This window comes from Xiphias gladius, chromosome 15 (assembly GCF_016859285.1).
Source record: "Xiphias gladius isolate SHS-SW01 ecotype Sanya breed wild chromosome 15, ASM1685928v1, whole genome shotgun sequence".
NCBI lineage: Eukaryota > Metazoa > Chordata > Actinopteri > Istiophoriformes > Xiphiidae > Xiphias > Xiphias gladius.
The window spans coordinates 20845317-20872969 of record NC_053414.1 but is presented as its reverse complement, the minus strand read 5'-3'; the positions used below and the strand labels follow the sequence as shown (position 1 = coordinate 20872969).

At 41.1% G+C, this 27653-nt stretch overlaps 1 protein-coding gene across 4 annotated transcripts; it reads right to left on the bottom strand.

Moving 5' to 3' along the window:
• Positions 1-406: 406 nt before the first annotated feature.
• LOC120800322 (myosin-9-like) lies at positions 407-27653 on the bottom strand. 4 transcript variants are annotated; one of them, XM_040146351.1, is made up of 43 exons: positions 27545-27653; positions 22022-22212; positions 21624-21764; positions 21300-21456; positions 20761-20788; positions 20278-20371; positions 19745-19765; positions 18244-18336; positions 17880-17943; positions 17298-17396; positions 16752-16895; positions 16107-16202; positions 15881-15957; positions 15484-15678; positions 14155-14328; positions 13841-14014; positions 12766-12880; positions 12235-12425; positions 11710-11831; positions 11232-11301; positions 10958-11118; positions 10678-10786; positions 9832-9963; positions 9413-9619; positions 9142-9279; positions 8850-8973; positions 8459-8630; positions 8019-8231; positions 7388-7532; positions 7087-7293; positions 6803-6907; positions 6394-6546; positions 5977-6225; positions 5128-5340; positions 4723-4935; positions 4426-4587; positions 4139-4267; positions 3231-3319; positions 2845-2968; positions 2435-2643; positions 2127-2235; positions 1773-1945; positions 1325-1433 (listed from the first exon to the last, which is right to left on the bottom strand). In XM_040146351.1, exons 2-43 carry the CDS (start codon positions 22205-22207, stop codon positions 1325-1327), a joined length of 5886 nt encoding a protein of 1961 aa, XP_040002285.1. In that variant the 5' UTR covers positions 22208-22212; positions 27545-27653. The 4 variants fall into 4 exon arrangements, with proteins under 4 accessions (XP_040002284.1, XP_040002288.1, XP_040002285.1 ...); XM_040146350.1 differs by lacking the exon at positions 27545-27653 and having other exon boundaries at positions 407-1433; positions 22022-22207; XM_040146354.1 differs by lacking the exon at positions 27545-27653 and having other exon boundaries at positions 407-1433; positions 2127-2221; positions 2499-2643; positions 22022-22207.

Genomic DNA, 27653 nt, shown 5'->3' with positions numbered 1-27653 from the left:
TCTGCAGTTATTAGTTTCCTTGGACACATTTGCAGAAGAGGAAAGCCTGTCTGAACATGAAGGTGACCAACAGTATGTACGGTATCTCAGTTACAGCCATTATGGGTAATCATTTCCTCGGGGGTTATTTTTGCAAAGAAGGATTTTGTACTGTAACAACTGTAACTTTGGAAAATACATGAATTGTGTAACTGCCGATTCCCCCCCCCCATTACTTAGACTGAAATCAGTTCAGGAAACGGATCTCGTCACAGCCAGTATGGACAGGAGGAACAAATAGTGACCAATAACTGGTTCAATGTATGGAGATAAGAAAAAAATATTAGAAAAAATATAAACCTATCCTTTAAGCCTTGGACTTTTCAAATTGAGTTTTCACACCAGAGATGAGCAAGTCAAATGCATTTGATATTTTTGTCAATTTATTGCATTAAAGGCATTTGATAAAATAGAGAATAGCCTTAAAATATTGGCATCAATATGACATGTAATTGCTTTGATAATACAGTGATGGTGGTATCGTATTGGACATAAAATATGCAGGATTCAAAATTAAGAGGCTTATGAGCTGATAGAAACCCCTATGCTGTGCAAAGCACAGCACAAAACATAGTGCAGTGAGAGCTACTACATAATAACCCACCACCAATAAAACCAATACAGTGTAAACCCAGTGAGAAATGATACATCAACCAAGCTATCATAGATAATTGTCCAAAATTTGTACCAACATTTTCATCAACATTGCTATAATTCAACCACACCACTCTGAAGAACCGAACACTTTCTAATCTCGTGTCTTTTTTTTCTGTGTTGGCATTGTGCAATTCTGGTTGAGGTAATAACATTGGAAGGAAAACACAGTGAGAGGAAAGCATACGGTACAGATACAAAGTTATACTGACACTAGCAAATGTGAAACACAGTTTGTAACTGCATCAAAACTCTCAAAGAGAGATCCATATTTCCGTGCAAAACAAGCAAACAGCAAATAAGCCTCAAGCACAAATAAAATGAAATTGCAATGACTTGTTAGAAGAGCAATATTTTATAATATACCCATTAAGTAGAAAAATAGACCAAGAAAATTATTTGTAAAGACTCTGTAGAAAAATATTGCTCACGTTCCATGAGATGAATAAGATTATTTGGCTAAATATGATGCATTATATGGGAAGTAACAATATGGCTATAAGAAGATCGTTTGGGGGGGGGGGCCTAAATCCTCTCCAAAAAAAGTCTCACTTGATAGCTTGCATGGCTAATGTTTTTCTGCATGTCGACTATGTCATGTTATAATATTTCCCTCTTGTTGCTCCTTCGCTCACTCAGCTGCGTGCTCAGATGTCTCAGTCTGCACGTCCACATCCTCATCACTGTCCAGGCCGGAGCGATTTGTGGTACGCCGCATATTGAAAGGCAAATCTCCACGTCTTTAAACAAAAAACAAATAATGCTTTAAACACAATCAGGTGCTGCACAAATACTACACACAAGTGGAAAAGATGAGATGTTCAGTATTAATGAAGATATTAAAGACTATATTTAATGCTATAATCATAATCTAAGCTGAGAAACAGAGAGACGATTTTGTATTGTGCCTCCCTAAAGTTGGAGGACTCTGATGACGGTTTTAAAAAAAGATTGGTCAAAGTCAAAGCAGCATAGGAAGAGATATCATGACTTAGTCCCCAGAACAGCTTAGGCTCCAAAAGCCTGGATCCTGAATGCTCTAGTCTCTAATGTGGATAAGCACATGTTAAAGACCTTACCTGAGCTTGCTCTTCAGAGTGCTGACTTCGCGGTTCATAGCGTCTGCTGACTCAGTAGCATCATCCAGCTCCCTCTGCAGCTTCCTACGGTAGGCGTTGGCTCGTGTCAGCTCCTCCTCTGCCTCCTCCAGCTGACGCTTCAGCTGACGCATTCGGCTGTTGGTCTTCTCCGCCTGCAGACAGAGGGTTTCACTTAGTGTGGAGCGCACCAAGGCAGGAACAAGTGCCAAAACGGCAATACAGGAGATCAGCAAGGATTTAAGTCAGGATCAAACTACATAATAAGACTCCTCTCTCCTTCCTTTAGCAATCTCGAAATTAAGAAGTAAAAGCAGGATTTATGATGAGGCTTACCTGGTCTTTGTATTGCTCTGTGTTGCGCCTCTCGTCATCCACCTGTAGCAACACCTCTTTCAGTTTCTTCTCCGTCCGCCGGGCCAGCCTGGAGGCCTGCTGACGCTCCCTGAAATGAGTAGAAAAAGCAAATTGCTGTGAGAAACGCTGGGATTTAATGTTTTGCAATCAAGCAACAATTACAGCTACTATCAAAGAGGATGATCCAAAAATGGTGCAGTCACGGCCATCAAAAAAAAAAAAAAAAAAAAAAAAAAATTCCTTCGAATTTTGATGCTGCGTTTGCTGTCAACTGCACTGGCACTCACTTAGACTCAGTGTCAAGCTGCTCTTCCAGCTGAGCGATCTTGGCCTCCAGGATGGTAATGGAGGATTTATACTTTGACTTGATGGTTCCCTCAAGCTCCTGCAGCTTCAGCTTCAGCTCCTTGTTCTGGCGATCCAGGTGGGAGCGAGCCCCCTCCAGTCGCTGGGAGTTGCTGCGCTCTCCTGCCAACTCTGTGGTCAACTGCTCAGTCTAATGGCACAGACACACAAAGGAGAGAGGTGCTGTTAAAGTAAAGTGTAACCTAAAGCACTGATCTCAGTCATGCTGGTTGGTACTCACCAGAGTTCACCTGGAAGTAACTGGAAAGTCTTTTTCTGGAGGGTGTTGTCTTGAGAGAACTGAGTTTCTATAGCTCTTTCCTTTATCTGTTTAGTCGTTCATCGTCCTTACCTGCAGTGTGGTTCTCTTCAGACGGTCGTTGACCATCTCGGTGTTGAGCTGCTCCTCCTCCAGCTCCTCCTCAAGCTGGCTGATACGAGCCTCCAGCCTCCTCTTCTCGTCAGCCAGCAGAGAACTGGCAACAGCAAGTGAGGAAGACGAGAAGTGATGGTTAATGTATGGAAAGAGACTTGAGACTTAACTACACAAAATGACCACGCATGTACATTGTAACCAAGTTTAAATATGCAATTTCTAAGTTTGTAATAGTCAAAAATGTGTTGGCAAACTTTAGAGCATCCACACCATTTAGCAGCATAAATACACTGTGTGGTTGCATTTTTGGTTAATTTATTAAATTACACACTCTATAGGTGTTGTTATTGTTTGGTTCATACTTTTTGGAAATGCTGCTGTTGATCTCATCCTGGAGCTCATCTCTCTCGGTCTGAACCTGTCTCTTGAGTCTCTCCGCAGTGGCCAGATCCTGGAGGAAGCAGGAAGTACAAGTATATTAATACTTTGGAGGCTGTTGGGACAGATACCAGTTAAAAAAAAAAAATAAATAAAAATAAAAAAAAAAAGGCAATTTGAGCCAAGTTAAAACAATGTTAAATATAAGTAATTAACCCATTTAATTAACCAAAAAAAGTTTTCTTGCCAATTATTTTATTTTATGTACTTATTCATTAAATGTCTTTTGTGAAATCTGTTTTTATGCAGCATTTCCTTCAACCCAAGACAATAAAAGCAACCTTGAAGCTTGACCCTTGATGGCAGTGCATAATCATGGCAGTTAGTATTAAATGATAACTCTATTTACTTTATCACAGTAACAGGAAATGGTGAAAGAAAATAGCTTTTCTAAACATTTATATTACTTTTATTTGTGGCCTGTAGCTCAGAGGACCATTACACAACTCAAGAAAAGGTTTGTCAATCTGTAAAATAAATAATTCCTTCCTGCTGTGCAAGATGGCAGTTTAAGTGGACTTACTTTTGTCCTTTTTCCAATGTAAACTTTGGAAAATCAACATAACAGTTTCATGCTAAAGGGGGAGAGCTCTGAAAGTAATTTCTAATGACTGGATATGTAGTTACCTGCTGTGGTAACTATAATTCCACTTCAAATCTCAGCTTTGCACCGATGCTTTATTAGATCATATTAGTTTTATTTTTGAATAATGACATCATCCTATCATATTCCATGTAATATACCTCTATGGAGAGGGAAAAAAAAAAAAAAAAAAAAATTGTCCTGTCCAGCTACTTTATCCACATCATGTCATCCAGTCAAGTTTCATACCTCCTGGCAGTGCAGGACGTCTGCCTCCATGGCTTTGAGCTTCCTCTCAGTCTCCCTAGCACCACTGACAGCTTCATCTCTGGACAAACGCAGCTCTTCCAGCTCTCTCATGTACTCTTTCATCTGAGCCTGGAGAGTGGAAATGTACACAGCAGGGCTGAAGTTGGACATCCATCAATGTCAAGGGTTTTTAATCAATGTACAATATGTGACCATAAAAACACAATCAACGAGTCTTTGACTTACTTTTGCTCATGTCTGTGTGTGTGCATACATGTTTATTTTACCTGGAGTTTCTTCAGCTGTTTGAGGGCCTCATCACGGCCCTTGTTGGCCGCATCGATCTGGATTTCAAGTTCTGTCAGGTCCTGCTCCAGTTTCTTCTTAGATGAGAGGGCCTGAGTACGCTGCCTACGTTCATCTTCCAGCTCGATCTCCATCTCACGCACCTGAAGGAGAATCAAATTCTAATTCAGTATTTCCTTGCAAACAATTTTACAGAAAGTTTTAAATTTACAACCCTTGCAAGTAGTTATGAAAAAACTAATTGTGTAGGCCAGATTCTTTAGGTTCTTCTCTCTTACCTGTTTAACCAGCTGTTTCCTCCTCTCCTCTCCCTGCTCATCTCTGGCCTGAATGTCTCGGTCAAACTGGGCCTTCATGGCCTGCATGTTGACCTCCAGACGCAGTTTGGCGTCTTCTGTGGCCTGTAGCTCATCCTCAAGCTCCTCCAGCTGAACTCTCATCTCCTCCAGCTGCTGCTCCATGGCACGCTTTGATCTCTCCAGCTCATGAACCTGTGGACAAGGAGATTGCATTGTACATATTCAGGCAGCGAAGGGGACCAATACTGCCAATGATTGAGCAACAACCTGCTCTAATTTTTACCTCTTGGTTGAAATCTTTTAGCAAAACCAATTTCCAAACCTATTCAGACACATTTCATCTCATCGCAGCTCTGCATGCACCACAAAAGTGTTTTCTCTTACGCTCTTGCCGACATCATCCTTGGAGGAGACCAGATCTTCCATCTCAGCTTTGAGCAGCTTATTGGCCCGGTCCAGCTCGTCCTTCTGGTCTGTCATGGCCTCCAGCTCGCGGGCCAGCGTCAGTGCTCGTGTTTCCTTCTCCCTGGCCTCAGCCTCGGCCTTGTCGCGCTCCTCAGCGTACTGAGTAGAAATTGTTTTCTCCTCTGCCAGCATCTAAGGAAAGGTGAGGATCAGATCAAGAAGAGCAGTTAAAAACCAACATGACACTGACAAATCAAAATAATGCATTTCCAAAATGTCAATTTTTGATGAGCTAAGAAAAAACAGCCACATTTTCAGTTTTGTGACAATGCATTTTTCCGATAATCCGAGTAGGACACTTGAGCTTTCAAGTTTATCTAAAACATTCAAGATCCCCATATTGGGAGAATAAACTGAGAAATCCTGTGTTCCTGTGATCATGGTATAATTGACTGTTAAATCTTGTGACAGATTATTATAGCAGCCATATAACTTCTCTTATTGTCCTCAGGAGACTGTCCATTTGTTCACATTTAACACCAAAGTAAGGCAGGCTCCTTAATTCTTGCATTTATTGACATTTTTCCTTAAAATGTTATTGAATGGAGGTGGATGCATCGTTTCATTTGTGCAACAAAAGACACAACACATCCAAAGATCAATCTTTAAAAACCTTCTGTGATTCAAGACCACCTTGTGGTTTATAACTTCAACGGGGCTTACATTGTTAAAGAAATGTTAAATAAAAATAAACAAAATATAGTGTTATCAACTTGTTAGTGCACTATGCTTCTTTGCTCTGGACAAAATACACTTTAGCCATGATACCTGGTCAAACTTCTTCTGCTTCTTCTCCAAGTTGGAAACGATCTGCCTCAGGTGGTCCTGGTCCACTAAGAGGTCATCTAGCTCCTGCTGTAAACGGGTTTTTGTCTTGTCCATTTTGTCGAAGGCTGCTGTCTTCTCCTCCAGCTGCTGCATCACGCTGTCCACTTCCCGCTGGACGCGCTTGCGGCCCTCCTCTGCCCCCTCCAGGGATAAGGCCTCCTGTTCCAGCTTCTTCTTCATCTCTGCCAGCTGAATACATAAAAGAAAAGAGAGGGAATCAGAAGGGCTGAAATGAAATGTGGGAAAGTTGAGCGGCATGTTTGTCTCTTGATGAATGAATCAAGGCTACAGTGGAATAGGGAGAAGTCCTATAGTAATCCAAACACAAAGACTTTAAGGATGACACTGTGGACCAACCTGGGCCTGCAGAGTGGAAACCTGCTTCTCCACGTTCCTCTTGCACTCTTCCTCTTCGTCCAGCATCTCCCGCAGGCTGTTCTGCTCATCCTCCAGCTGCCTCAGCCGGGTGGAGAGGGAGAGCTTCTGACGAGTCTCCTCTTGAAGCAACTCCTGGATTTCAGAGAAGGGGGGGAAAAAAAAAAAAAAAAAAAAATGCACCATGAAAAGTCATGCTGAATTAGCTATTGGGAGTTTTTGATGACAATGTCTTAAAAGATTAATCATTTATCAAAACAGTAATTTTCTGTTAAGAAAAAGATTAACTGTTTCAGCTCTACTTGATATTAGAAAGACAGACAAGAATGAGTCAATAGAAACACGTAGTAATAGTAGTGATAATAAAGTGTGCATGCATTTGTGTTTTTACCTGTGTATCCTGCAGCTGAGACTCTATAGAAGAAAGGTCCTTGCTGGATTTGATGTTCTTGCCCTCTGCTTGACTCAGGAGGCCGTTTACGTTGTCTAACTCGGACTAGACGCCAGACAGAAAGAAGCAATACACCATAGACAATTTAATCAGCAACTCCATCCACCCCAACAGAAATATCACAAACCTCCCTCATTTCAAACACCATGTCTTCCTTAACCCTACGTGTGTGCTCAAACAGCCCTCCATCCTGTAAACCACCTCTCAGACAACTCCGTCCATACCTGCATCTTGGCTATCTTGTCGGCCAGCTCCTGCCTCTGCCGCTCACTTTCTCCAAATTTGACCTGCAGTTCTTGAACCTGGGCTTCGGCTTTCTTGCGACGGTGTTCGGACTCTCCTTTGCCTTGTGTCAGAGTCTTCAGCTCGATCTGCAGCTCGTTCCACTCACTCTCAAGGGCCTGCTTGGCTTTCTCCACTGACACCTTGTTCTGCAGGAGTGGCACACATGAGAAATGTCACTGGTGCTGCTCTGACATTTGTTAAGCATTTGCATCTCTCTCTTCTGACCACAACATTGGTTACCCTTTTCGCCTGTTCCAGCTGTTCGTTGAGTTCTTCAAATGCCTGGTTGTGTTTTTGTCTCGTGTCAGCAGTCTGCTGCTCGTGGAGCTTGGCCTCTTCCTCCAGTGTCTTCTTCAGCTGGGCGACCTCCGTCTCACGCTTTGTCCTGGAAAGAAAAACATAAATGAACAAAGAAAGGAGTTGTGAGAAGAGGACAGAAGAGAAACTTGGAATTTGGCGAAAACATCTATGGTCCCTTGGGGTTGAATTTTATTGACTTTGACCTCATCACTTTTTAAATTCAAAAAGGCCTCCAGCAGGCCAAATGTTCAGTTTGCCCTACATTTCAATTAACCCTCGAAATGTATGTGTTAGTTGTTTACATGAGCTTAACAGGTCTACTAGTGTGGCTATAGTTGTTTTCAGTCTTGAAACTCCCTGTTACCCTCATGTGGACATTTATCATCTCCTAACAAACAGTATATCCACATTTCATGCAGTGTCAGTTGGTGAAAAGTCATCAAATGCTTTGAAATTTAGAACTTTTCCATGGATTCTGTCAACCGATCATTTAGGCAATTAGTGTGTTTTTCCAAAAATTTGTTGCAAAATCCACATGTCTAGCAGCAAACTACATAGGCTTGACTGTTACCTCAGCTCCTGCTGCGCTGCAGTGGAGTCCAAAGTGTCCTCCAGCTCAGTCTTGAGGGCCTCCAGCTCCTCTCCCAGGTCCCTGCGCTGTTTCTCAGCCTTAGAGCGCGCCTGCCTCTCCAGCTCCAGATCCTCCTGCAGCTCCGAGATCTGGGCCTCTAGCTCCCTGATCTTCTTCTGGGCTGTGTTCTTGGCTGCAGCCTCCTCTTCGATCCTTGAGGTTAGGAGGGGGAGAGTACGAATGAGATTGACAGACAGGTAAATCTGTGTGCATGTTCTTGGAAGTGAGGATAATTTGAGAGCAACATGTCGTCAAAAACAAGTCATATTCAAAGTGCATGTCACAAAACTCAGGTGGTCAGTTGTCAGTCATTTTTGTTGACTTTAATACAACATTTGCATCTCTAATTTTAAAATTAAAACACTGAATATAACCCCAACCTGGCCAATGCAGTGAGGAGTTCCTCCTCCTTCTTGGCCAGCTGAGCTCGGAGTTCAGCGATCTGGGCCTGTAGGTCTGCAATCTGGTCATTGAGCTCAGTGGAGTCTCCCTCAAGTTTACGACGGTTCTTCTCCAACTCCTGACGCAGTTTCTCCTCTTTTCTTAGACGATCTGTATATGATAAGACACAGAAACTCAAAAGTTGTAATTTACTCATTTAATTTGTAATTACTTGCTAAGGTACAAAAAGGGATCGTGCTACTAAGAAACACGCAAAGGGGCTGATAAAGACATGTAATGCATGTTACACAGTTGGTCAAAAAAAACAAACAAAACAAAACAAAACAGAAAAACAAAAACACAACAATAATGTAAACAACAGATATTTGCCTTCCAAGTCTGTGATCATGGCTTCATGTTTATTCTTGAGTTTCTGCAAACTTTTAGACTTCTCTTCCTCCTCAGTCAAGTTGGTGGTGAACTCCGAGATCCTGTCCTCCAGAAGTTTCTTCTCCTGTGGTTAAATAAAAACAAGGAACAATCGTACTTGTTTCCCAAGGTGCAAACATTTTGTTTATGATGCACTTGTTCCTGAATATTTCAGAGTTAAAGAAATATTCTTTGGATTCTGAACTGATCAGTACTGCGGATCACTGGTTTATGTCAACACGCTGTATGAGACCTTGTTGAGCTTGCTGTTTTGGTCATCCAGCACCATGACATCCTCCTCCAGCTTCTTCAGCTTGGCGTCCGTGGTGACCTTCTCCATCTGAAGCTTCTGTCTGGCTGCTTCCTCCTCATCCAGCTGCTGCTCCAGATCCTGGATGAAGAACACAAACAATTTGTAACATTAATGCATAATTTAAAAAAAACACACTGCCACAGTATGTAGTGTATGAGTTTTTTTTCCCCAATCACATCTTACATTCTGTATCCCACAGAACTTTACTGACCGTGATGTTCTGCTGCATCTTCTTTCGCTCGGTGTGCAGCTGGGAGACTCTCTCCTCCTCCTCCTCCAGGCGAGACTCCAGGTCGTGCAGGATCTCCTCCAGCTCCTGCTTCCTGGTGGCCAGACGGGCTCTCATCTCCTCAGCCTCCGCACACAGCTCCGTCTCTGCCTGGAGCTGCTCTTGAAGAGCTAACTTCTCAGTGTTCAGCTAGCAGAGGGGAATCAAAGTCAGAGGGAGACTGGGTGATTTCACCTGCATCATGTAAGACTTGTTATAATGATCAACGTGTTAGTGATGGATTTGAGTGCTGCCGCAGTTACACAAAAGACAACTTAAGAAAATACTACTTTCACAAATTTACCATAAAAATAAATAACAAGACTAGATTTAGCTCACTCCATTGTTACAGAGACTCCTACCTGTTGCTGCTTGGCTTCATAGTCTTTGAGCTGCTCCTCAGCCTGCAGTTGTCGCTCCTTCACCTTGACCAGCTCCTCTTCTTTGGCCAGCATCTCCTCCTCCTGCCGAGTCACCTGCAGCAGAGGCTTCACCTAGAGGGAAAACATAAAAATTCACCCAGCATTATTGAAACAGAGGGTGACGTCTAGACTTTCTTGGGGTGATGAAATGGCACTCTCATGGGAAATAAAAGAGTCTGACGGAGGTGCTACAAGAAAGGTGAGTGGTCTACAGATGTAAAAGCTAAAACACAAATCTACAACTCTAAATCCAGAACTATACACTTAATTTTGAGTCGAGTTGGAATAGAACAGCAAATTGCAACACAATGTGTATGTGTTTGCTAAACCTAGGACTAAATTTCTACGTGAGACTTGACTGTGTGACCCATAAATATTAAAAAGTTGCTGTGCGTAGTTTTACCTTTTCGAGCACTACAAAACTGTTACGAATCATTAAAAACATAACCAAGGTTCGCAGAGCGTCTCCATAACCTAACATACACCTATGGTTGCAACTGCTGGCTCCACAATAACATGGAGAAGCTAGATTCTCATTATAAAATCCATTAGCCTATAGGCATTAATAAGTAGCTTAATAGTTTTCCTCCTCCATATCCAGCATAAAAAGTCTATCTTCCCTACACCTGTGCAGATGATCCTGACACACACAGTTCTTATTTATGTGCTTTTTGTTATTAAGAGCTTTTTTAGTCTGTAAAATTAACAATAAAAACTTCACACATCGTGACCACGACACCTTTGACAACGATAAAAAGCAACTAACTGCCTTACTCAATCTCTTACCTTGGTGAAAAGCCTCCACCACTGCCAGTTCCTGAGTTTGAGGTAAGCTGCACAGTTTCTCTGGATAACTTTCATGGCAGTCAGCTGTTGCTGTCTCTTGGCAAAGGCTCTGGAGTGAAATTTGAAAAAGGCAAACAACATATTTGTCATTTTGTCAAGACTTCGAAGATGACAAGAGCCGAGTGACACCTGCAGTATCCAAAAGGTGTTTCCAATATGTATAGATGTTGACTGATCAAAATATTTTCAGTTATAATTTCCATGGCTTGATTCTCCATACTTGCGGGCCACGTATCCTCTGCACCAGGCCTGGAAGCTGATGATCACATCAGTGATCTTCATGTCTCTCTCCTCCTCCAGGTGGGCCAAGACTCCGGCTCTGAAGAACACTTTACTTTGACCGATGCGGTACAGATTGGGGTCCAGCTCCAAGGCTTTGATCTGACATGGAGAAGATAGAAGTGACTCAGTGACAAGTCCTCAAGGTGAAGAGGAGCCATTTTCCCCCTCTTCACATGAACTGCTTACTTCTAAAACTGATTCATTGTCATTACCATGAGCACACAGGCTTGCTTGCCATCCATAAAGCCCTTTGGAATAGCGTTTGGAGTGAGAATTTCATACCTGAGAGACAGACAAGCAGAATTAAATTACTGAAGAAGTCATTTTTCTATTAAAAATGCAGATTATGGACTGCACCCGTCCATTTCTTTTACTTTATGACTTGATTTGTAGTTATATGCACATTCTCTGTTGTGGTTCTAAGTCTTATGTCTGCAGCCTTTCTGTGAATGACTGGTCTGATCCATTTTTCTTTTTCGCGTTTGTCCTGTGTGGGATGTGATGTTTAGAGAAAGATGGGGATCTTTAAGGGCTGGGTCTGATGGTGATTACTTCAGAAGAGAAAAAAAAATATTTTGAGAAATTGCTCTTGATTTATTTTGAAAGAGGCTTAAATACAACATATTACCAAAAATGAAACAAAATGTGAAGCACCACAAGTTTGTGGATACATCTGCTGCCGTTTGTTACCTCTGTCTGAACTCCTGGAAGACGATGCGGTTGGGGAAGCCCTGTCTGCAGATGCGAATCCCCTCCAAGACTCCATTACACCTCAGCTGGTCCAGAACAAGGTGAGGTTCCAGTTTACCAGCCTGAAGGAAGAAACCAAAAACAGAGACTACAATTAAAGACTTGTTCTTATGCTTTCTCTCTCTCTTTTTTTTTTTTTTTAACCATTATGTTGAGTGATAGGTATTAAAAAGGAAAAAAAAAAAATTTATTTGTCGAGACCTAAATGGGTTGCAGCTCTTTTACTGGTGGATTTCCATGCAAAGAACCTTTTCCTTTTGTTTTCATGGCTGAAAGAGCTAAGATTCCCACCATTCAAGGCCCATAAATTTCTCACTTTTCTTCTTCAATACAGTAAATTGTCTGTCTCGTACAGGCACCTGTGCACATCAGTAGTTCATTACATTTAATTTGCTATCACTTGTAATTTAACCTAACTCTCCTGTATTGATTTCTGCTACAGCTGCAAGGCTGAGTGTTCTGTACCTTCTTCTCGTGGTTGGGAATGATGCAGCGGACAAAGTTGGGGTTGGTGTTCCTGAGAGTGGCCATGAGGTTACTCAGCTGCTCCTTGTACAACTGGCCCACAGTGCGGAACATGCCCTTACGGGTTTTGAACGCACCGTGCATGGAGTCCGACATTCCTGCCACCTTATCCAGGCCCACGATACGGTCCACTGTGAGGATGTGGAGAAGATAGAAAACAACCCTGTCAGTGTGTTTTATGACAAAATCTATCTTAATTTTGTCAAAACAAAAGCATGTTTGATTATCATATACATACGTTCATTCTAGTAGTGAACTTTTACAAGCAATAAATTGAGGACTATTTTATGGTGACAAATTTAGTGTTGTCTTATGTACTTTTGATAGTTGCATAGAAAAAAAAAAAAAAAAAAAAAATCCTGTTAAATTCCTCCACATTCTTTGTTGCACGCAAGCGTTTTTCAAGGTGACATTTTCAAAAGATGTTTATAGCAGTAGGAGATTCTGGATAAACTCCATTACAACACTCACTGTCTCTCCACAGGTCAGCAGTAAATTTGTCTGTAGACTGGTTGAGCAAAGTGGCAACACACTCATTCAGAGGATCCATGTTTTTCATCAGCCACTCATCTGCCTTGTAGTCCACCTGCACCAGAGGAGAGCTACATTTATAATGAAGAACTGCAAAGTTGAGGTCACCACCAGACAAATTGTCATTTTAAGTTAATGCCCCGATGCCCCCTTTTATTCTGACGCACAGTGCATGTCAGTGTCAATCTATGGGCCGTGTAGAAGTTCCTCTTCCAGCCAAACATTCTCGTTTTAGCCAGAGGAGTATGTCGTTACCTTGCAGCCATCTATTGGTGGAAAGTAACTGACTACATTTACTCAAGTACAATTTCTTAGGTATTTGTACTTGAGTATTTCACTTTTATACTACTTGATACTTCTACTCCACTACATCTGAGAGAAAATACACTACATTCATGACAGATATGGTTACTAGTTAAAATGCAGATTAAGATGGTTCAAAATAATCATCTTATAAAATGCTTCTTCACAGACCAAACTACCTAAAAGTATATGATGCAGCCAAAATTAGCTAATCTCCACCAGCTACAACATTAAAATACTACATTTATGTTGTTAATACATCAATGATGGTAACCTATTAGATACTTCAAGTACACCCTGCTGATAATACTTCTGTCCTTTCACTTTTTTGTACTGGCTTAACTTGTATATTCTTCCACTGTCTTATAACTTCTTTTACTTCAGTAAAGCATCTTATAACTACTTCCAACAACGCAGAGATCATCAGTCATTGAGTCTGGACTGCTACAGCCCAAGAACATAGCTGCTCTCTTCTGGAGAATATGGACAAAGGAACTGACTGCCTGTCTCACCTTGGAGTGCCGGACATTATCAAAGGGAAAGACAAGAACTTGCCTGTTTATAGAGCCCTTATATTGAATTTTTGGAAAGTTTTTTTCTTTGGGCTGGGGGATGTGCATGTCTAACTGTAAAATGTTAGAAAATTCAAAAACAAAAATATTATATAAAAACAATTTTAACAACCAAAAAAACCAAAGTTATCGTCAATGACCTTTCCAGCATAGTGCATAATGCAGAAATCCGCATCGTCCTTGAGTTTCTTGGGTTTCTGGAACTTGGGGTGAGTTCCCTGCTCCTGAACCACCTTCTCTACAAAGCTCTTGTCTGTGGCTTTTGGGAACCAGCACTCTTCATCCAGCAGAGCCAGGATGCCTGGTGGACCAGCCTTTGATGGACGATGGAAAAAAAACAAACAAGAGGACACATGACAGTTTGCAGTTCAACAGAATCCTGACTTGTTTAATAATCCATGTGCAGTTACATGCCTCAGCTTTGAGGAGGAATAATAACTAGGAGATATCTTACGGGTTTTTCAATGAGGTCGATGCAGGGCTGCAGGTCCAGGCCGAAGTCGATGAAGCTCCACTCAATACCCTCCCTCTGGTACTCCTCCTGCTCCAGGATGAACATGGTGTGGTTGAAGAGCTGCTGAAGCTTCTCATTGGTGTAGTTGATACACAGCTGCTCAAACGAGTTCAACTGTGGGAGAGAATTAGAAAAACAATTGAATCTGGACTGTCAGTCAGATCAAAATATGGAATTTCAATTCGCCAACTTGTGATGTGATGGGCATTTTTGACTATTTTCTGATAGTCAGACAGATTATAGACCAAACTACTAATCAAGAAAATAATTGGCAGATTAATCGATAACAAAAACAACTTAGTTGCTGGTCTTTAATGAGTATATAGAATTTGCAATTATGCTTAACCTACTTAATATCACAATGTATGCAATATTAAAATATCCATCCATCCCTTAGCTGTGCCACTTATCCCTTGAGGGTTGTGGGGGGGCTAGCGCAAACCCCAGCTGACACTGATGAGAGGCAGGGTACACCCTAGAAAGGTCGCCAGTCTATCACAGTGCCGACATATAGGCACACAACTGGTCACGCTCACATTTACACCTACGGGCAATTTAAGGTTGCCAGTTGACCGGACCTGCATGTCTTTGGACTGTGGGAGGAAGCCGGAGCACCTGGAGGAAACCCATGCAAACCTTCTTGCTGTGAGGCAACAGTGCTAACCACTGCACCACCGTGCCGCCCTGTGCAAATCAAAATAAGAACTAATCAACCTTGTGGTGGCTTTGTCTAAGTAGCAACACTGCTCCTCATCCACTTTTTAAAATCAGCTCCTGTGATGACGACACACAGTTGTCAAAGATTATATTTTGACTAATGATACACTAATCGTGTGTCACCCGCTCCTACCACACCCCTGTGGGGTAAACTGAGGGAGGGCATGAGACCTCCATGTCTGTATAGTGGTGGGGATGCAGACTCATGGTCCCTGCCTGTTCATCAGGTTTTACTTGCTGTGTCTGTTGAGGTTTCTCTTGGGTCTTACAGTGCTAATACACTCTGCGCGTCCCACATCTTTACTACATACTAATACTAAGCAGTGTGTTGTTGATGGACACTATTCCAACAATGCAATGCAGAAAGGAAATGTAGGATCAGCACAGCTGGAAATGTCTAAATAAATTGTGGGTGATGGTGAAAGTCGCGTTGCTGACACAAACACACAGAGTGTGGCTGAGCCAAAACAGCCCCACCATAGGGCACTGTCTGTGATCACAGAACCAGTTACAATTCATAACTGTCAATCTGTCAAACCCTGAACACCTTACCTCAAAGATCTCAAATCCAGCGATGTCTAGGATGCCAATGAAGGAGGCTCCCTGTCTCTTGGTCTTGTCCAGAGCTTTATTGATTCTCAACACCAGCCAGCGGAACATCCTCTCATAAGAAGCTTTGGCCAGAGCCTCGACAGCAAACTCAGCCTGCTCCTGAGTCTGGGCTTTCTGGACATAGTCCCTGCCAACCTGGAAAAAGAAATACTCCAATGTCATACTGTGATACTACATGGAAACCCACTCACTGACTAAATCTTCTTCATTTATTTTGGATTAAGAAATAGAAACCAAAACACCAGGTTGACACAGATGTGGAAAAAAGGGTTACAAATATCTCTCAATGCCCAGAGGAGACCTAAATGAACCATCATGTATTGATTGCTACACAAACCTTGATTCTGGGAGAGAGGATTGCTCGTGTGAAGTCGGTCACATTAATGCCCAATAGGTGACACACTTTCTGGGCAGCTGGGGATTAAACATGAAGGTCACAATGAAGGATGATGGATGAATTAAGAAGGCTTAAGCAAATGGTGTGAGAGACAGCACATACAGAGCAAATGATGATGGTGGTTATGATGATGTTGATGAGGGTGTGTCTGTGTAAATGTGTGTACCAGTATCATCAGGCATGGAGGCCTGGTCAGAGTGACGCTCCTTCTTGAAGGTCATGTTGCCCAACTGCAGCACAGCCGACACCACTTTCAACAGACCTGAACGACAGACAGAAGAGGTCAATGTCTGCTTAAATGTTGTTACATCGGGAGAAAAAAAAAAAAATAAAAAAAAAAATCTAAATCCTTTCATACTGTTTTACAATATGTCAGAATGTAATTCAAGTTGTTGAAAATACCATTTTATTAGAATTGAATACACCCAAACGTATAAATATCCAAAGCCGCAATGATTAGTTGGTTAATCAATTAGTGGATCGGAAGAAAATTAAAAATGGGAGCTATTCTGATAAGCAATTATGATTTTTTCTGGTTCCGGCTTCTCAAATGTGAGGCTATTCTCTGTCATATATAAGAATAAACTGAATACTGTATATTTTTCTTAATTATTTTTGCCAAACTGATTATCTTTGGGTTTTGGGCTGCCGGTAGAAAGGAACGTGCCGTGCATCGTCATGCACATGTATGAGATTAAGAAAATGGGGACTTCAGTCACAGAAAACATCTAAATGATAATGAAATTAATTCTTACTCAGTCCTATAAACAAGTTAAAAAAAAAAAAAAAAAAAAAAAAAGATGATAGCTACCAATTCTTTCCTCTTCTGGGATGCTCATGATCTGAAAGGCGTCCATGGTCTCAGTGAACATGTCTTTGTCCTGTTGGCCAGGAATCGTGATGTTTCCATTCGACAGGAAACGGTACTTGCTGTAATCCTCCAGACACAACTCAGCTAGACAGTGAAAAAGACCAGATAATTATTTATTTATTGAGAGTTGACCATTTTAACAGAATTTCTGTAAAGTGGAGGAGACTTTGGCCTTGCATTCACATGGGACTGCTCAGCTCTACGTGGCTCAAATGCAGTTATTATAGTGCTCTGCACCACTGCATTTCAGCCACTATAATAACTGAACTGGGAAAAGGGAACTTCAATCATTGTAGCCTACATCAGCTTCAAATTCACTTATACAAGTTTCTCAAGGATTCCTGTTTCATAAGTGGCTCTTGAACTGCAAGTCACGTTCAGCTATCAATACAACCACTTATTTGCAATTTTTTGTAACTTTTAACTGTGTTTCACAAGGCCAAGTTTACTGCATTTACGCTGTAATTAAATGGTTTCAGTGCTCACAGCGCAGCTTGTCCCCTGCTCCTGACAGCATGTAGTAGAAGACATGGAAACTCCTCTCCTCTTTAGCTTGTCTGATGGCTCGAGACTTCTCCAGCAGATCTGTAATCATGTCAGTCAAGGACACACAAACGCAAACGCACTGCAGCAGAACAACAGCGTGTTTAAAATGCAGTTCAGAGGCAAGACCCGCTGGGGAAAGTCCCCAGATTGTCTGTGTAGCAATTACTTTGTGGTAAAATGGACCACAAAGCACAATTAACAACTGAAAGCTTAGTTGTAAGGGCCTTAAAGCTGCACCTACCCCTGCATTTTTAACTTATCTGAAGGTCCTATCTTCTAGAACAGCCTTGTCTCAAAAACTATTTTAACACTTTTTAATATGCCAGTTCATAATCATGGTTACATGGTGCATATTCCTTAAACAGATTTGTAGTCACATTATAACTTACTAACTGACAGCAAACTGGGGGGGTATTACAGCTCAAATACTGACCGTTTTTTGTCAAATGGGTAGCGGGAAGCACATTTTTAAATGTTTTTTTTTAAATGTAAATTTAAAAAAAAAAAAAAAAAAAAGGATGCAAGTTTCAATGTTGGCTCCAACGATGTATCCATTGACATCAAAGTTGATCCTGATAAATTTCCCCTAAAAGAAAAAGCAAATCAAAACATTGTGCAGAAAACCACAATGAATGATGTTTTATGGTTGACCGTAACACATTTAAAAAAGGCCTTGAAAACCTAGTTTCACAATCAGGTTCTTACAATGAGTGTTGGGGCCCTACATGAACACAAAGTGAAGCATAAAAACACAATCTGATAAAACTTAGAACAACTTTGGTTATTTCATATTAAAAGATGTCTGTATTTTGATTAATTTTATGTGTTACTTAGAAAAAATATGAGATGTGAAGCAAAATTTTCAGGGGCCTAAAGTAATTCTTACAAATCTTGAGGAGTTATCGTTCTTGACTGTCTTTGCGTTGCCAAAGGCCTCCAGGATGGGGTTCGCTTGCAGCAGTTGTTTCTCCAGTTCCCCCTGATGGAGAAGAGACAATATCAGAGCACACTATAGACTCCAATAGTCCTTTATCATGAGTCTACACTGGACATTGGTCGAGCAAGCACAGCTTTCAAATCATGCATTTTTTTGCAGCGCTACACATCTTTCATTGCTGAATAGAGACACAAGCTATGTGCAAACACTCATTGAGCTTATTAAAAGCAAAAAAGCAAAGGAATTACTTCAGGAGCTGCTATCATTTCCCAATCAGCGTCTCTCACACACACAAAAACTGAATCCTGGACATTCCAACACACATTCCTGCAACACAGCAAGCCTACTCAGGCACAAAAAACCCTGTAAGACCATCCCTGTCCATGCACGCACAAACAGGAGGACACAAGAGGCACACGCAGGCAGGTTAGCCAAGATCCCCCCAAGGAAAGGAAATGCAGGAGTGCACTGCAACACCCCAAACATATACATACTACTACATAACAATGACAAAATCAAGTCTGAACAGATTGAGGAAAAAAAGAAAAGAAAAAAAAAAACGAAAAAAAAAACAAACTTATAGCTGCTGGGTGGAGTGGGACACCCTCACCTCATACCGCTTTAAACCTAGACATTAACACCAAGGTGTAGTTCAACATTTGAGTAAAATCGCAGTTACGGTTCCTGCTTAACCGACACTTCAGATTCTTTATTAATGGAAAACTTTCTGTATTTTAAAAAGAATATATCCAGCTCATAATCCTAAACAAATCTTACTGTTGTAGTTTCTTAGTCTTAAAAAGATAATTTTGACGTTTTGGGAAACGCACTTATTCATTTTATGGCCAAGGGATTAAAAGATTGATACCACTCATGTTTGTACCATAAATATGAAGCTAAAGTAAGCAGCCAGTTACCTTAGTTTAGCATAAAGACTGGGAACAGCCCGGCTCTGTACAAAAGGTGCAGTAAAGGGAAAAAAACCCACAGTGTAAAAATGACAAGCTATGGTTTTACAGGGAGCTATGTGCCAGCCTATTTCTTACATTTTCATGTTTGTACGGATTAAACTCATCTTGTTAATCAGTGAACTACAAAAGGTGCTGGTAGGTGGATTTTGCTACTTTGGACAGAGCCAGGCTAGCCGTTTCCCTCTGTTTCAAGTCTTCATGCTAAGCTAAGCTAAGTGGCTGCTTGCTGTAGCCTAATATTTACTGTACAAACATGAATGTGGCATCAATCTTCTCATTTAACTCTCTGCAAGAAAGGGAATAAGTATTTCCAAAAATGTTGAACTATTCCTTTGACGTAACAACCTATATTTAAGTTATTTGAAGCATTTAATTCGATACCCAGACAAAGACAATTAAATGTTTCCTGTTAGTAGAGTTGTGCATGAGCACAAAAACAGTCAGACACAATGCTTATGGAGTCAGAGAGATGAACTCACATGTGACAACACTGCACTGCCCTGGAGAAGGTGAAAAACGAGAAAGATCAAACACATTTGATACCAACTTTAGCATACAAATTACTAACTGCAGAGGAAACCTGGTTTCACTTGATGAATCATTAAGAAATGATTAATGACATTTTTCATGTATTGTCTTGTGAAACAACGAGTACAGTACAAGTACAAGTACAAGTAGGCGCACACACACAAACATTGGCGTTCTGCCTCACTTTGAGGCACTGCAGGGAAGTGAGGCAGGCACGTTGAAGCCTGAGAGAGGAATGTTCAGTAGTCGCTACACAGCTCCCTCAGTCAGACAACATTACAGAGACGGACTGACATGGAAATCTACAAACGGGAGGAACAAGGAGGCGGGAAAGAGCAGGGAACATCAGGAGGCAAAAATACATGGGGGGTGTTCCATTATGGTTTTTACACATCTGTGGACGCAGAATCAGAAAGTAAGGAGGGAATGAAAAAGAAAAAAAGGAAAAAGAAAAAAGAAAAAAAACACGTAGGACTTTACTGACCTGATCTTTCTTGGATTTGAAAGATGAGGCAACATGGGCAAGATACTGAATGACTTTCTTTGTGTTTTCAGTTTTTCCTGCTCCTGACTCTCCGCTGTAGAAAAAGTCAATATATACAAAGATTTACACACATAATACATAATCAGATGTCAAATTTTATTTAAAAAAAAAAATATATATTTTATTTATTTATATATATATAAATAAAAAACATAGTTTATCTGCTGATAAAGACCATGTGATTTGATCAAAGCTCCAGAACCACAAACAAATGAAGCTGGATGGTTTTGTCGAGAAAAATGTGGCTCAATTGCACAATGACATTCAACTTCTGTTTATAGGGTGTTGAGGGTTAAACAAAATCCAAGCTTGACCCTACAACCAAGAGATGACATATTGCACAAGGATCTGTATGGATTTGGGCAAGAAAAGACTGATAACTGAAGAAATAACTGCATGTACCAAAGGAAAAGAGTGACCTACGTGCAAAGGATGGACTGGTCCTCACGATCTGTTAGAGGAAGAGACAGAAAAAAAGAAAAGTCCTGATCAGGAACAAAGAAAAACACTGACAGCTGATGTGAAGCTCAAGAAAAAATTGCTGGGTGACTGACTTTGCAGTTTCTGTGGCACAAAGTAGTAGAAATTAGTTGATTAATTGCCAGCTATTTTGGCAATGTATTAAGTTATCTATGAAGCGAAAATGCTAAACATTCTCTGGTTCCAGCTGCTCAAAAATGAAGATTTGTTGATTTTATTTGTTTCCATCATTGTAAACTAAATATCTGAGTTTTGGACTGTGATTCAGACGAAAAATGCCATTTTAAGAAGTCACCTTTAGCATTGGAAAATTGTCTAAATAATTCATTTATTAACTGATAGTGTAAATGATGGGTTGCAGCCCTAAAACAATGTACATATCAATGTGTGGACACGCCTAGTCTGCATACCTTATATGTACTGAGGCATATAATGTGTAATACTGCCAAACACTGTTTTTTACAAAAATACAACTTCGCTACCCTGCATCATGCTCCTGTAGGCATTGTCTGTGATGGCGTAGATGTGAGGGGGCATCTCGTGTCTCTTCTTGCCCTTGTACATGTTCACTATGTCCTCAGTGTAGATGGGCAGGTACTTGTATGGGTTGACCACCACACAGAAGAGACCGGAGTACGTCTGGGTAGGACAGATGATAGGTACTGTCAGAGGGGAGTGTTAATGCAACGACTGCACACAATTTAAAAAAAAAAAAAAAAATGCTATCAAGAGATATCTGATACAAGAGACTGCTAATACACATTTGTGGTGCCGCTACATAAACTTCTGCATCCACCCAAACTCACGTAGATGAGTCCAGAGTAGTATCTCTCCTTCAGGTTGTGCAGCACAGAGGCCTCGTTCAGGCAGGTGAGCTCCGCCATGTCCTCCACCTTGTTGAACTTGGGTGGGTTCATCTTCTGAATATCATCCTTGTTGACCTTCACCTGAGATTTACAGAGACAAGACACCTGTCAGATGGGCCTCCTGAACATGACTTTGATAGGAGGAAACATGTTTGTTGCTCTTTTGAAGTAAACTTAAAAACATTTTACTTGCCAAAGTTCTATCTAGATAATTATTGATGCATCAAATGAAAATGCTGGTTGGTTAAGGATGGTGTTGCAACAACTTAACTTCATTTCAACTCATAACGCTAACATATGAACAAAAATCAGACTCAAGAGAAATGTCTCTTGTTCACCTTCTTGCCAGAGTCTGTCAGCTCCACCACACACTCGTCTCCATGCTCCTCTTTGACAGAACCGGATTCGAAGCCCTGCTTCTCAGAGGGGACCCACACCAGCTTCTTGGAGGACCAGTCGGCCTGGACCAGAGGGTTGTTTATCGTGCTGCGGTCCCCATACAGGAACTTGTCCGCGTCCGTCATGGTAGCTTTAGGACACAGCAAGAGAACATTTTAAACAATTGATTATTTCACGAATAAATTGTTAAAAACCATTCAAAAACAACAACAAAAATGAAGACAGATCAAAGTTAATTAAAGTCCCAGTTTCCCAATTTGGCACCTACAGTAACATATTTAACATGAACCAGAAAGAAGTTATTCTCTGCCTCATGATATTCTATATTATTTTGCAGCAATTGGGTGTCAAGCTCCTTGTTGTCGTGGCTGAAAAGCTTTGACATAAATTGCCTTAAAACGTTTAATAATGAGCTCCCAAGTTATCCTGCAAAATTTGATGGCGAAAAACCCAGAGATTGTACAACAGCATCGTGACAAGTTCCAGTGGCTGTGACTTGGTGCTAAGGAGTCTGAGTCACTTAAACATTTCCACATCTCATCGTTGCACAAAACCCTTTTATTCTTGGGCAAGAATTGGGATTTAAGTATTCTTTCGAACCAATTTCACCAGCACCCAATCATCATTACTATGAGTTGTGTATATTTTGATGCAGATCGCGATTCAGATTAAGAATTTCTAAACATGGGCCTCTGGGTTTAAGAGGGTGACGGTATAACTGCAACATTTAGAGTCCTGCAGGGGACATCCCTCCTCTCTGTCTCCTCTTATTTCCTGACATCTCTCAAGTGTTGGAGTCGAATAAAGAATAAACATTTTTTTTTAAATCATCATAAATATCTTTGTCATTAAAATAGTTAAGTGACATTCAGAGGACTGTGAAGCCTTGGTGGAGTTATTCACTTTAACTCCAGTTTTTGAGCAGCTGAGACTCTCAGAGGGGTGTTAGCTCGACTCTGTGGTTCCCTGTAGTGTTTTGGACTGTGTTATATTGAAAGGATTTTGCCCACCCTGCATTTAAATACAGTAGGGACACAGAAAATGTTAACACCTTTAGGTTTAATGCAGCTAAAAAAAAAAAAAAAAAAAAAAAACCCAACACCCCTTTGCACTTTGGAAACATCTACAACAGACCTATTACTGCTTGTTATGTGACTAAACTGTCTCTCATCACACTAACAAGTCTCTGTGTTGTGTAATGACCCTCAGCTCCGACATGTGACTAGAACATTTCACATCAATGTTTAAATGATGTGTGTGCGCTGACACAAACTCACACGCGCCGGCAACACTCACTCAGGGCAATGAAATTTACTGCACCGCCAGCACAGGTTCTGGCACTTTACCTGTGCAACAGCTGTCGTCTCATTTCATGTTATTCCACTGTATTATTACGAGCATGCAAAGTCTATGCCCCCCTTCAAAAACAGACCAGCGTAGACAAAAATGGTAAAAACTCACTGCAGCATTAGCAACAACTAATATTATGTTACTTCACGATCGCAGGAAAAATCCCGTAAAGTTAAAATTAATTTCAGTCCTTGCCAATGTATTTACGAACCGAGGCTCAACACAGTCAGACAAAACAATGACTCACTTTCCACCTGAGCTCTACAGTACGACTCACTCTATTCTTCTGCCTTTCCATCCATTATTCCCTGTGTGGCCCACATTCCTTCCTCACCAGCTCATTACACAGAATTCCAAAAATTCCCAACTCCTTCTCCCACTGCTCATTATCCACAACCCTCCCTTCACATCTGCAATTTCCGTCAAAAGGTAATAAAAAAAAAAAAGTGCAGCCATTACATATTCTGCTTCAGGATCTGTGCATTTAAAGCCTCTAGCTGTTTAAACTTAGGCAGAAGTCCTGATAAAAGGTCACGGGAAGGAGGAATGTGGGAAGCAAGCCTGGGCCGAGGGGAGACATGTCATTATTCCCTAACCACACCCTGGAGAAAGATTCAAAGCCTCATTAGAAAAAAAAAAAAAAAAAAAAAGAATAGATAAAATTCATCACCTGGATTGTGCTTTCAACAGCATCTTAAATATATTGTTTACAGGATGAGCTCCTTGAGATGCAGCCACGTTTACCAAAAACATGCACAGAAACGTTCAGAAAAAAAGAAAGATAAACATGACAAAATTATTACTATGATATTAATTTGTGAATATAAAAACTAAACAATTTTTCCACTTGTTTCTGTTAAGACCAAGTCAGTGGTTCCCAAACATTTTTAGCTTTTGGGCCTTTAAAAACAAGGCAGTGTTTACTCTCAGCTCCTTGTCTACAGGATCAGCGTTGACTCGATAAACTAATAAACTGAGTTGAGTTGCGAGCAGATCAACCAAAGAGAAATGTTCCCTCCATAGATTATCCGTTTAACTAGCCACTATTTCACAATTTAAAAAATAAAATAAGCCAAGATGTGTATGAGAATTTTTTTATTTTCGTCCTTCTTAAAATTTATTAATCTCATCTCGTGAACCCTCGGATTCATCTTGGTTCACCAACCTGGAGGTTGGTTCCCAACCGAACAGAGAAGCAAAGATGATCATTTATAATGAACACACTGGAGGGATAAGGCTGTAAAAACCTCCCCAAATAAACTGGGCAATTGAAATGAATGCATTTGGAAATTAATATGAATCAATGGCATGTTCTTGCATTTAAAGACAGTTCATTATGTGCCCCATATATATCACTAACTCGCATTTATGTAAAACTGCAAAAATGTTTGGGCATATAAATGATGTCCACACCTGGGTTTAATTATCTCTCTTTTTTTTTTTTTTTTTTTTTTTAAGACAGGAATATCCTAACTCTTCAGTCCAGAAGGATCCACATATTAGACTAGTTTTTTTCTATCTTGCCCGAAATCACAAATTTGCCTCAATGGGCTTTATGACCTGTACAGCTGCTGTAAACACCCTCCATCCTTACACCTGCCATTCAGACGAGGAAAAACGAAACCTTCTTACGGAGAGGAACAAAATATAAATACTTATATAAATGTTGATATATGAATGTTTGTATAGCAGAAGTTGTTCAGGACAGCTGTCTCCTCTCAGGTGGAGGATGGATGACGAGAAAACAGCAGAGCATATACTGTGTATGTGTACATGTGTGTGTCTGTGTGTGTGTAGACAGATAAAAGACACACAATAGAGAGTGTGTGTGTTTAAGCAGTGAGGGATAAAGGGATCAGTGACCAAGGTGTCATCTGTGTCTCTCTTAAGTTCATTATGTGCTCAGACTCTTGAAGATCAGTGGGGGAGGACGAGGAACACACTGACATTTCTTATGGTTTTATCATGTAGCACTAAGATCCTGCAGAGTGTGCCACGGTGCAGCGCCTCCAGGTCAGGGAAGACTACGAGCATCATGCATTTACAGTACGTACACAGGGGCCTGAATCCGCCGTTCATGAGCAAACTACATCCACAAAACGATTACACACACTAAGCCTGCGCAGAAAAAACTTTTGAAATTCACATGTATGTGGCTTCACTATTTAAAAAGCTAACCATGGGCTAACTTCCTGAGGAAGTTGCACCAACTCTGCCACTGTGTAATTTTCGAAACCGTGGTTGAAAATGACAAAACAGAATACTTCAATCTTCATGTATCGAAGCAAACAGCATTCCAAACCTGAAAATGAAACAAACGGCAGAATACCTGTCACATCCCCAATCAAAAACCACATCCAGTCAAACCCCTGCTGAGGTCAGGATGAAGAATCATATCCTCACTGTCTGACTGGGCGGGTTTTTCAACATGTAAAGACCAGTTTAAACAGGTCTGGAGAAAGACTCACTCCAGATCCACTAACCTTATTAACCTCACCGCCCGTAAAGCTTCTGGATTTAGTTAGTTATCGCTGCAGATGCATTCCTATAGTCTGCATGGACCCGTTTAATCCACGTCTCTTGTGTGCTTCAGTCTTATCTTGCATGTTGTCAACACGCATCTTCTCTCTCTCTCTCCTGCTCTCTCCTCCTGTTCTTGGCTGCCAGTCAATCCCAGCTTTATCCGGGCTCTTACCTAACACAGCGAGCATGAGCCTGGCCATCTGCAGCCTTTTTCCGGTGGGGTGAGGGACTGATAAGAGATGGAGAATGTCGTAGCACTGACATCAGGGATTAGTCAAAGTTTGAGAGGATGTTTAAGTTCTTACATGTTCAGGTTTTAGGATTGGGACTGGATGAGTAGACAACGTTTGCTGAAGATGTGAAATAGGCAGAAAAAAAGGGGAGAAAAGTCAACATTTTTAGTGTAATAAGATGTTTCCTTTAGACTTTATGTATAAAGAGCGATGAGCGGCCGTTATTCTCTATGTCCCAAAATGTTGCAGCGGTGCAGTTTAATTGCCGAGCTGAACCAAAAGAGGAAGACCTCTTTCTTATCAGAAACCTATTTTCACAAGTCATGTGTGAAAATATGGCCCAGCTGAAACATTCTTCAAAAGATCATGTTGAGAATTCATGACAAACTCCTCCTCTTCAAAACCATGAAGCCAAACCCTCTTTAGTGAATGCATGTCAATTCACACACACACACACACACACACACACACACACACACACACCAGCCAAGTGTGTGGTTTGTATTAAGAAAAAAAAGGTGCTCCTCTCATGAAAACCACATGACAAACAATACATCTACACTGCAGGATCCAAACTACGTAAAAGGCACAAGCTAAAGTCTAATCAGTGAAAACCTGAGATGAAACAAACGTGAATTTTCATACTACATTAAGGGTCTGTCTTTCCCCTCCAGGTATCACTGAGCATATCATCATATCCTGGCAAACAAAGGAAACATGCAACCTGTCCCAGAATGTAACATTCAAGCTGTGTCCACACAGGTAAACTAAACATGAACAGTATTCATTCAACTTTTAATGAAGACGACAGATTTTTTTAATCAAGGTCTTTGGGCAGAAAGAACAGGCATTTTGTACTCTCTCTAAAAATGTAACTGGTAGACGTTACTGGTTACACTGGAGGTTGTTTGTCTTGTGAGCATCATAGAGAGAGGGGTGCCAGTAGCTGTGAAGTCGTGTCAGACAGGTCTACTGAACGCTCCGATCAACTTATACCATGCACAATGCCCAATAAACGGCCTAAATATAATCGATATTCTAAGACAGCCCGGTGATAAGTGGGCATGCGCAGGTTTAAAGGGTTCTTCAGCCTGATGAGAACACCTGGCCAGGTGCGCCGCATCTTGACCAAACCCAGTTGATTCCTCCCCGTATTTCTTTAAACTGACACTGACTTTTTTTCCTTTTTTTTTTTTTTTTCCTTCACTAAACTCTAAAGTTTTGATTCCCCCGTTAGCTCCTAATCGTTCACAACCATCCGCTGAAAAACACAGGTAACAGCACCCAGCTCTCTCCGCCGGCGGAACAAACAACCGAAGAAGAAAAACGGAGAAAAAGAGAAAAGGGAGGACTCGCCTGGTTTTCAGCTGCAGGCACTGTAGGTGAGCTCGGGTCGTCTTCCTGCGTCTGTGTTTGCAGCGGCAGCTCAGTCCTGCTCGACCACACTTGGTTCACAGAACAAGAA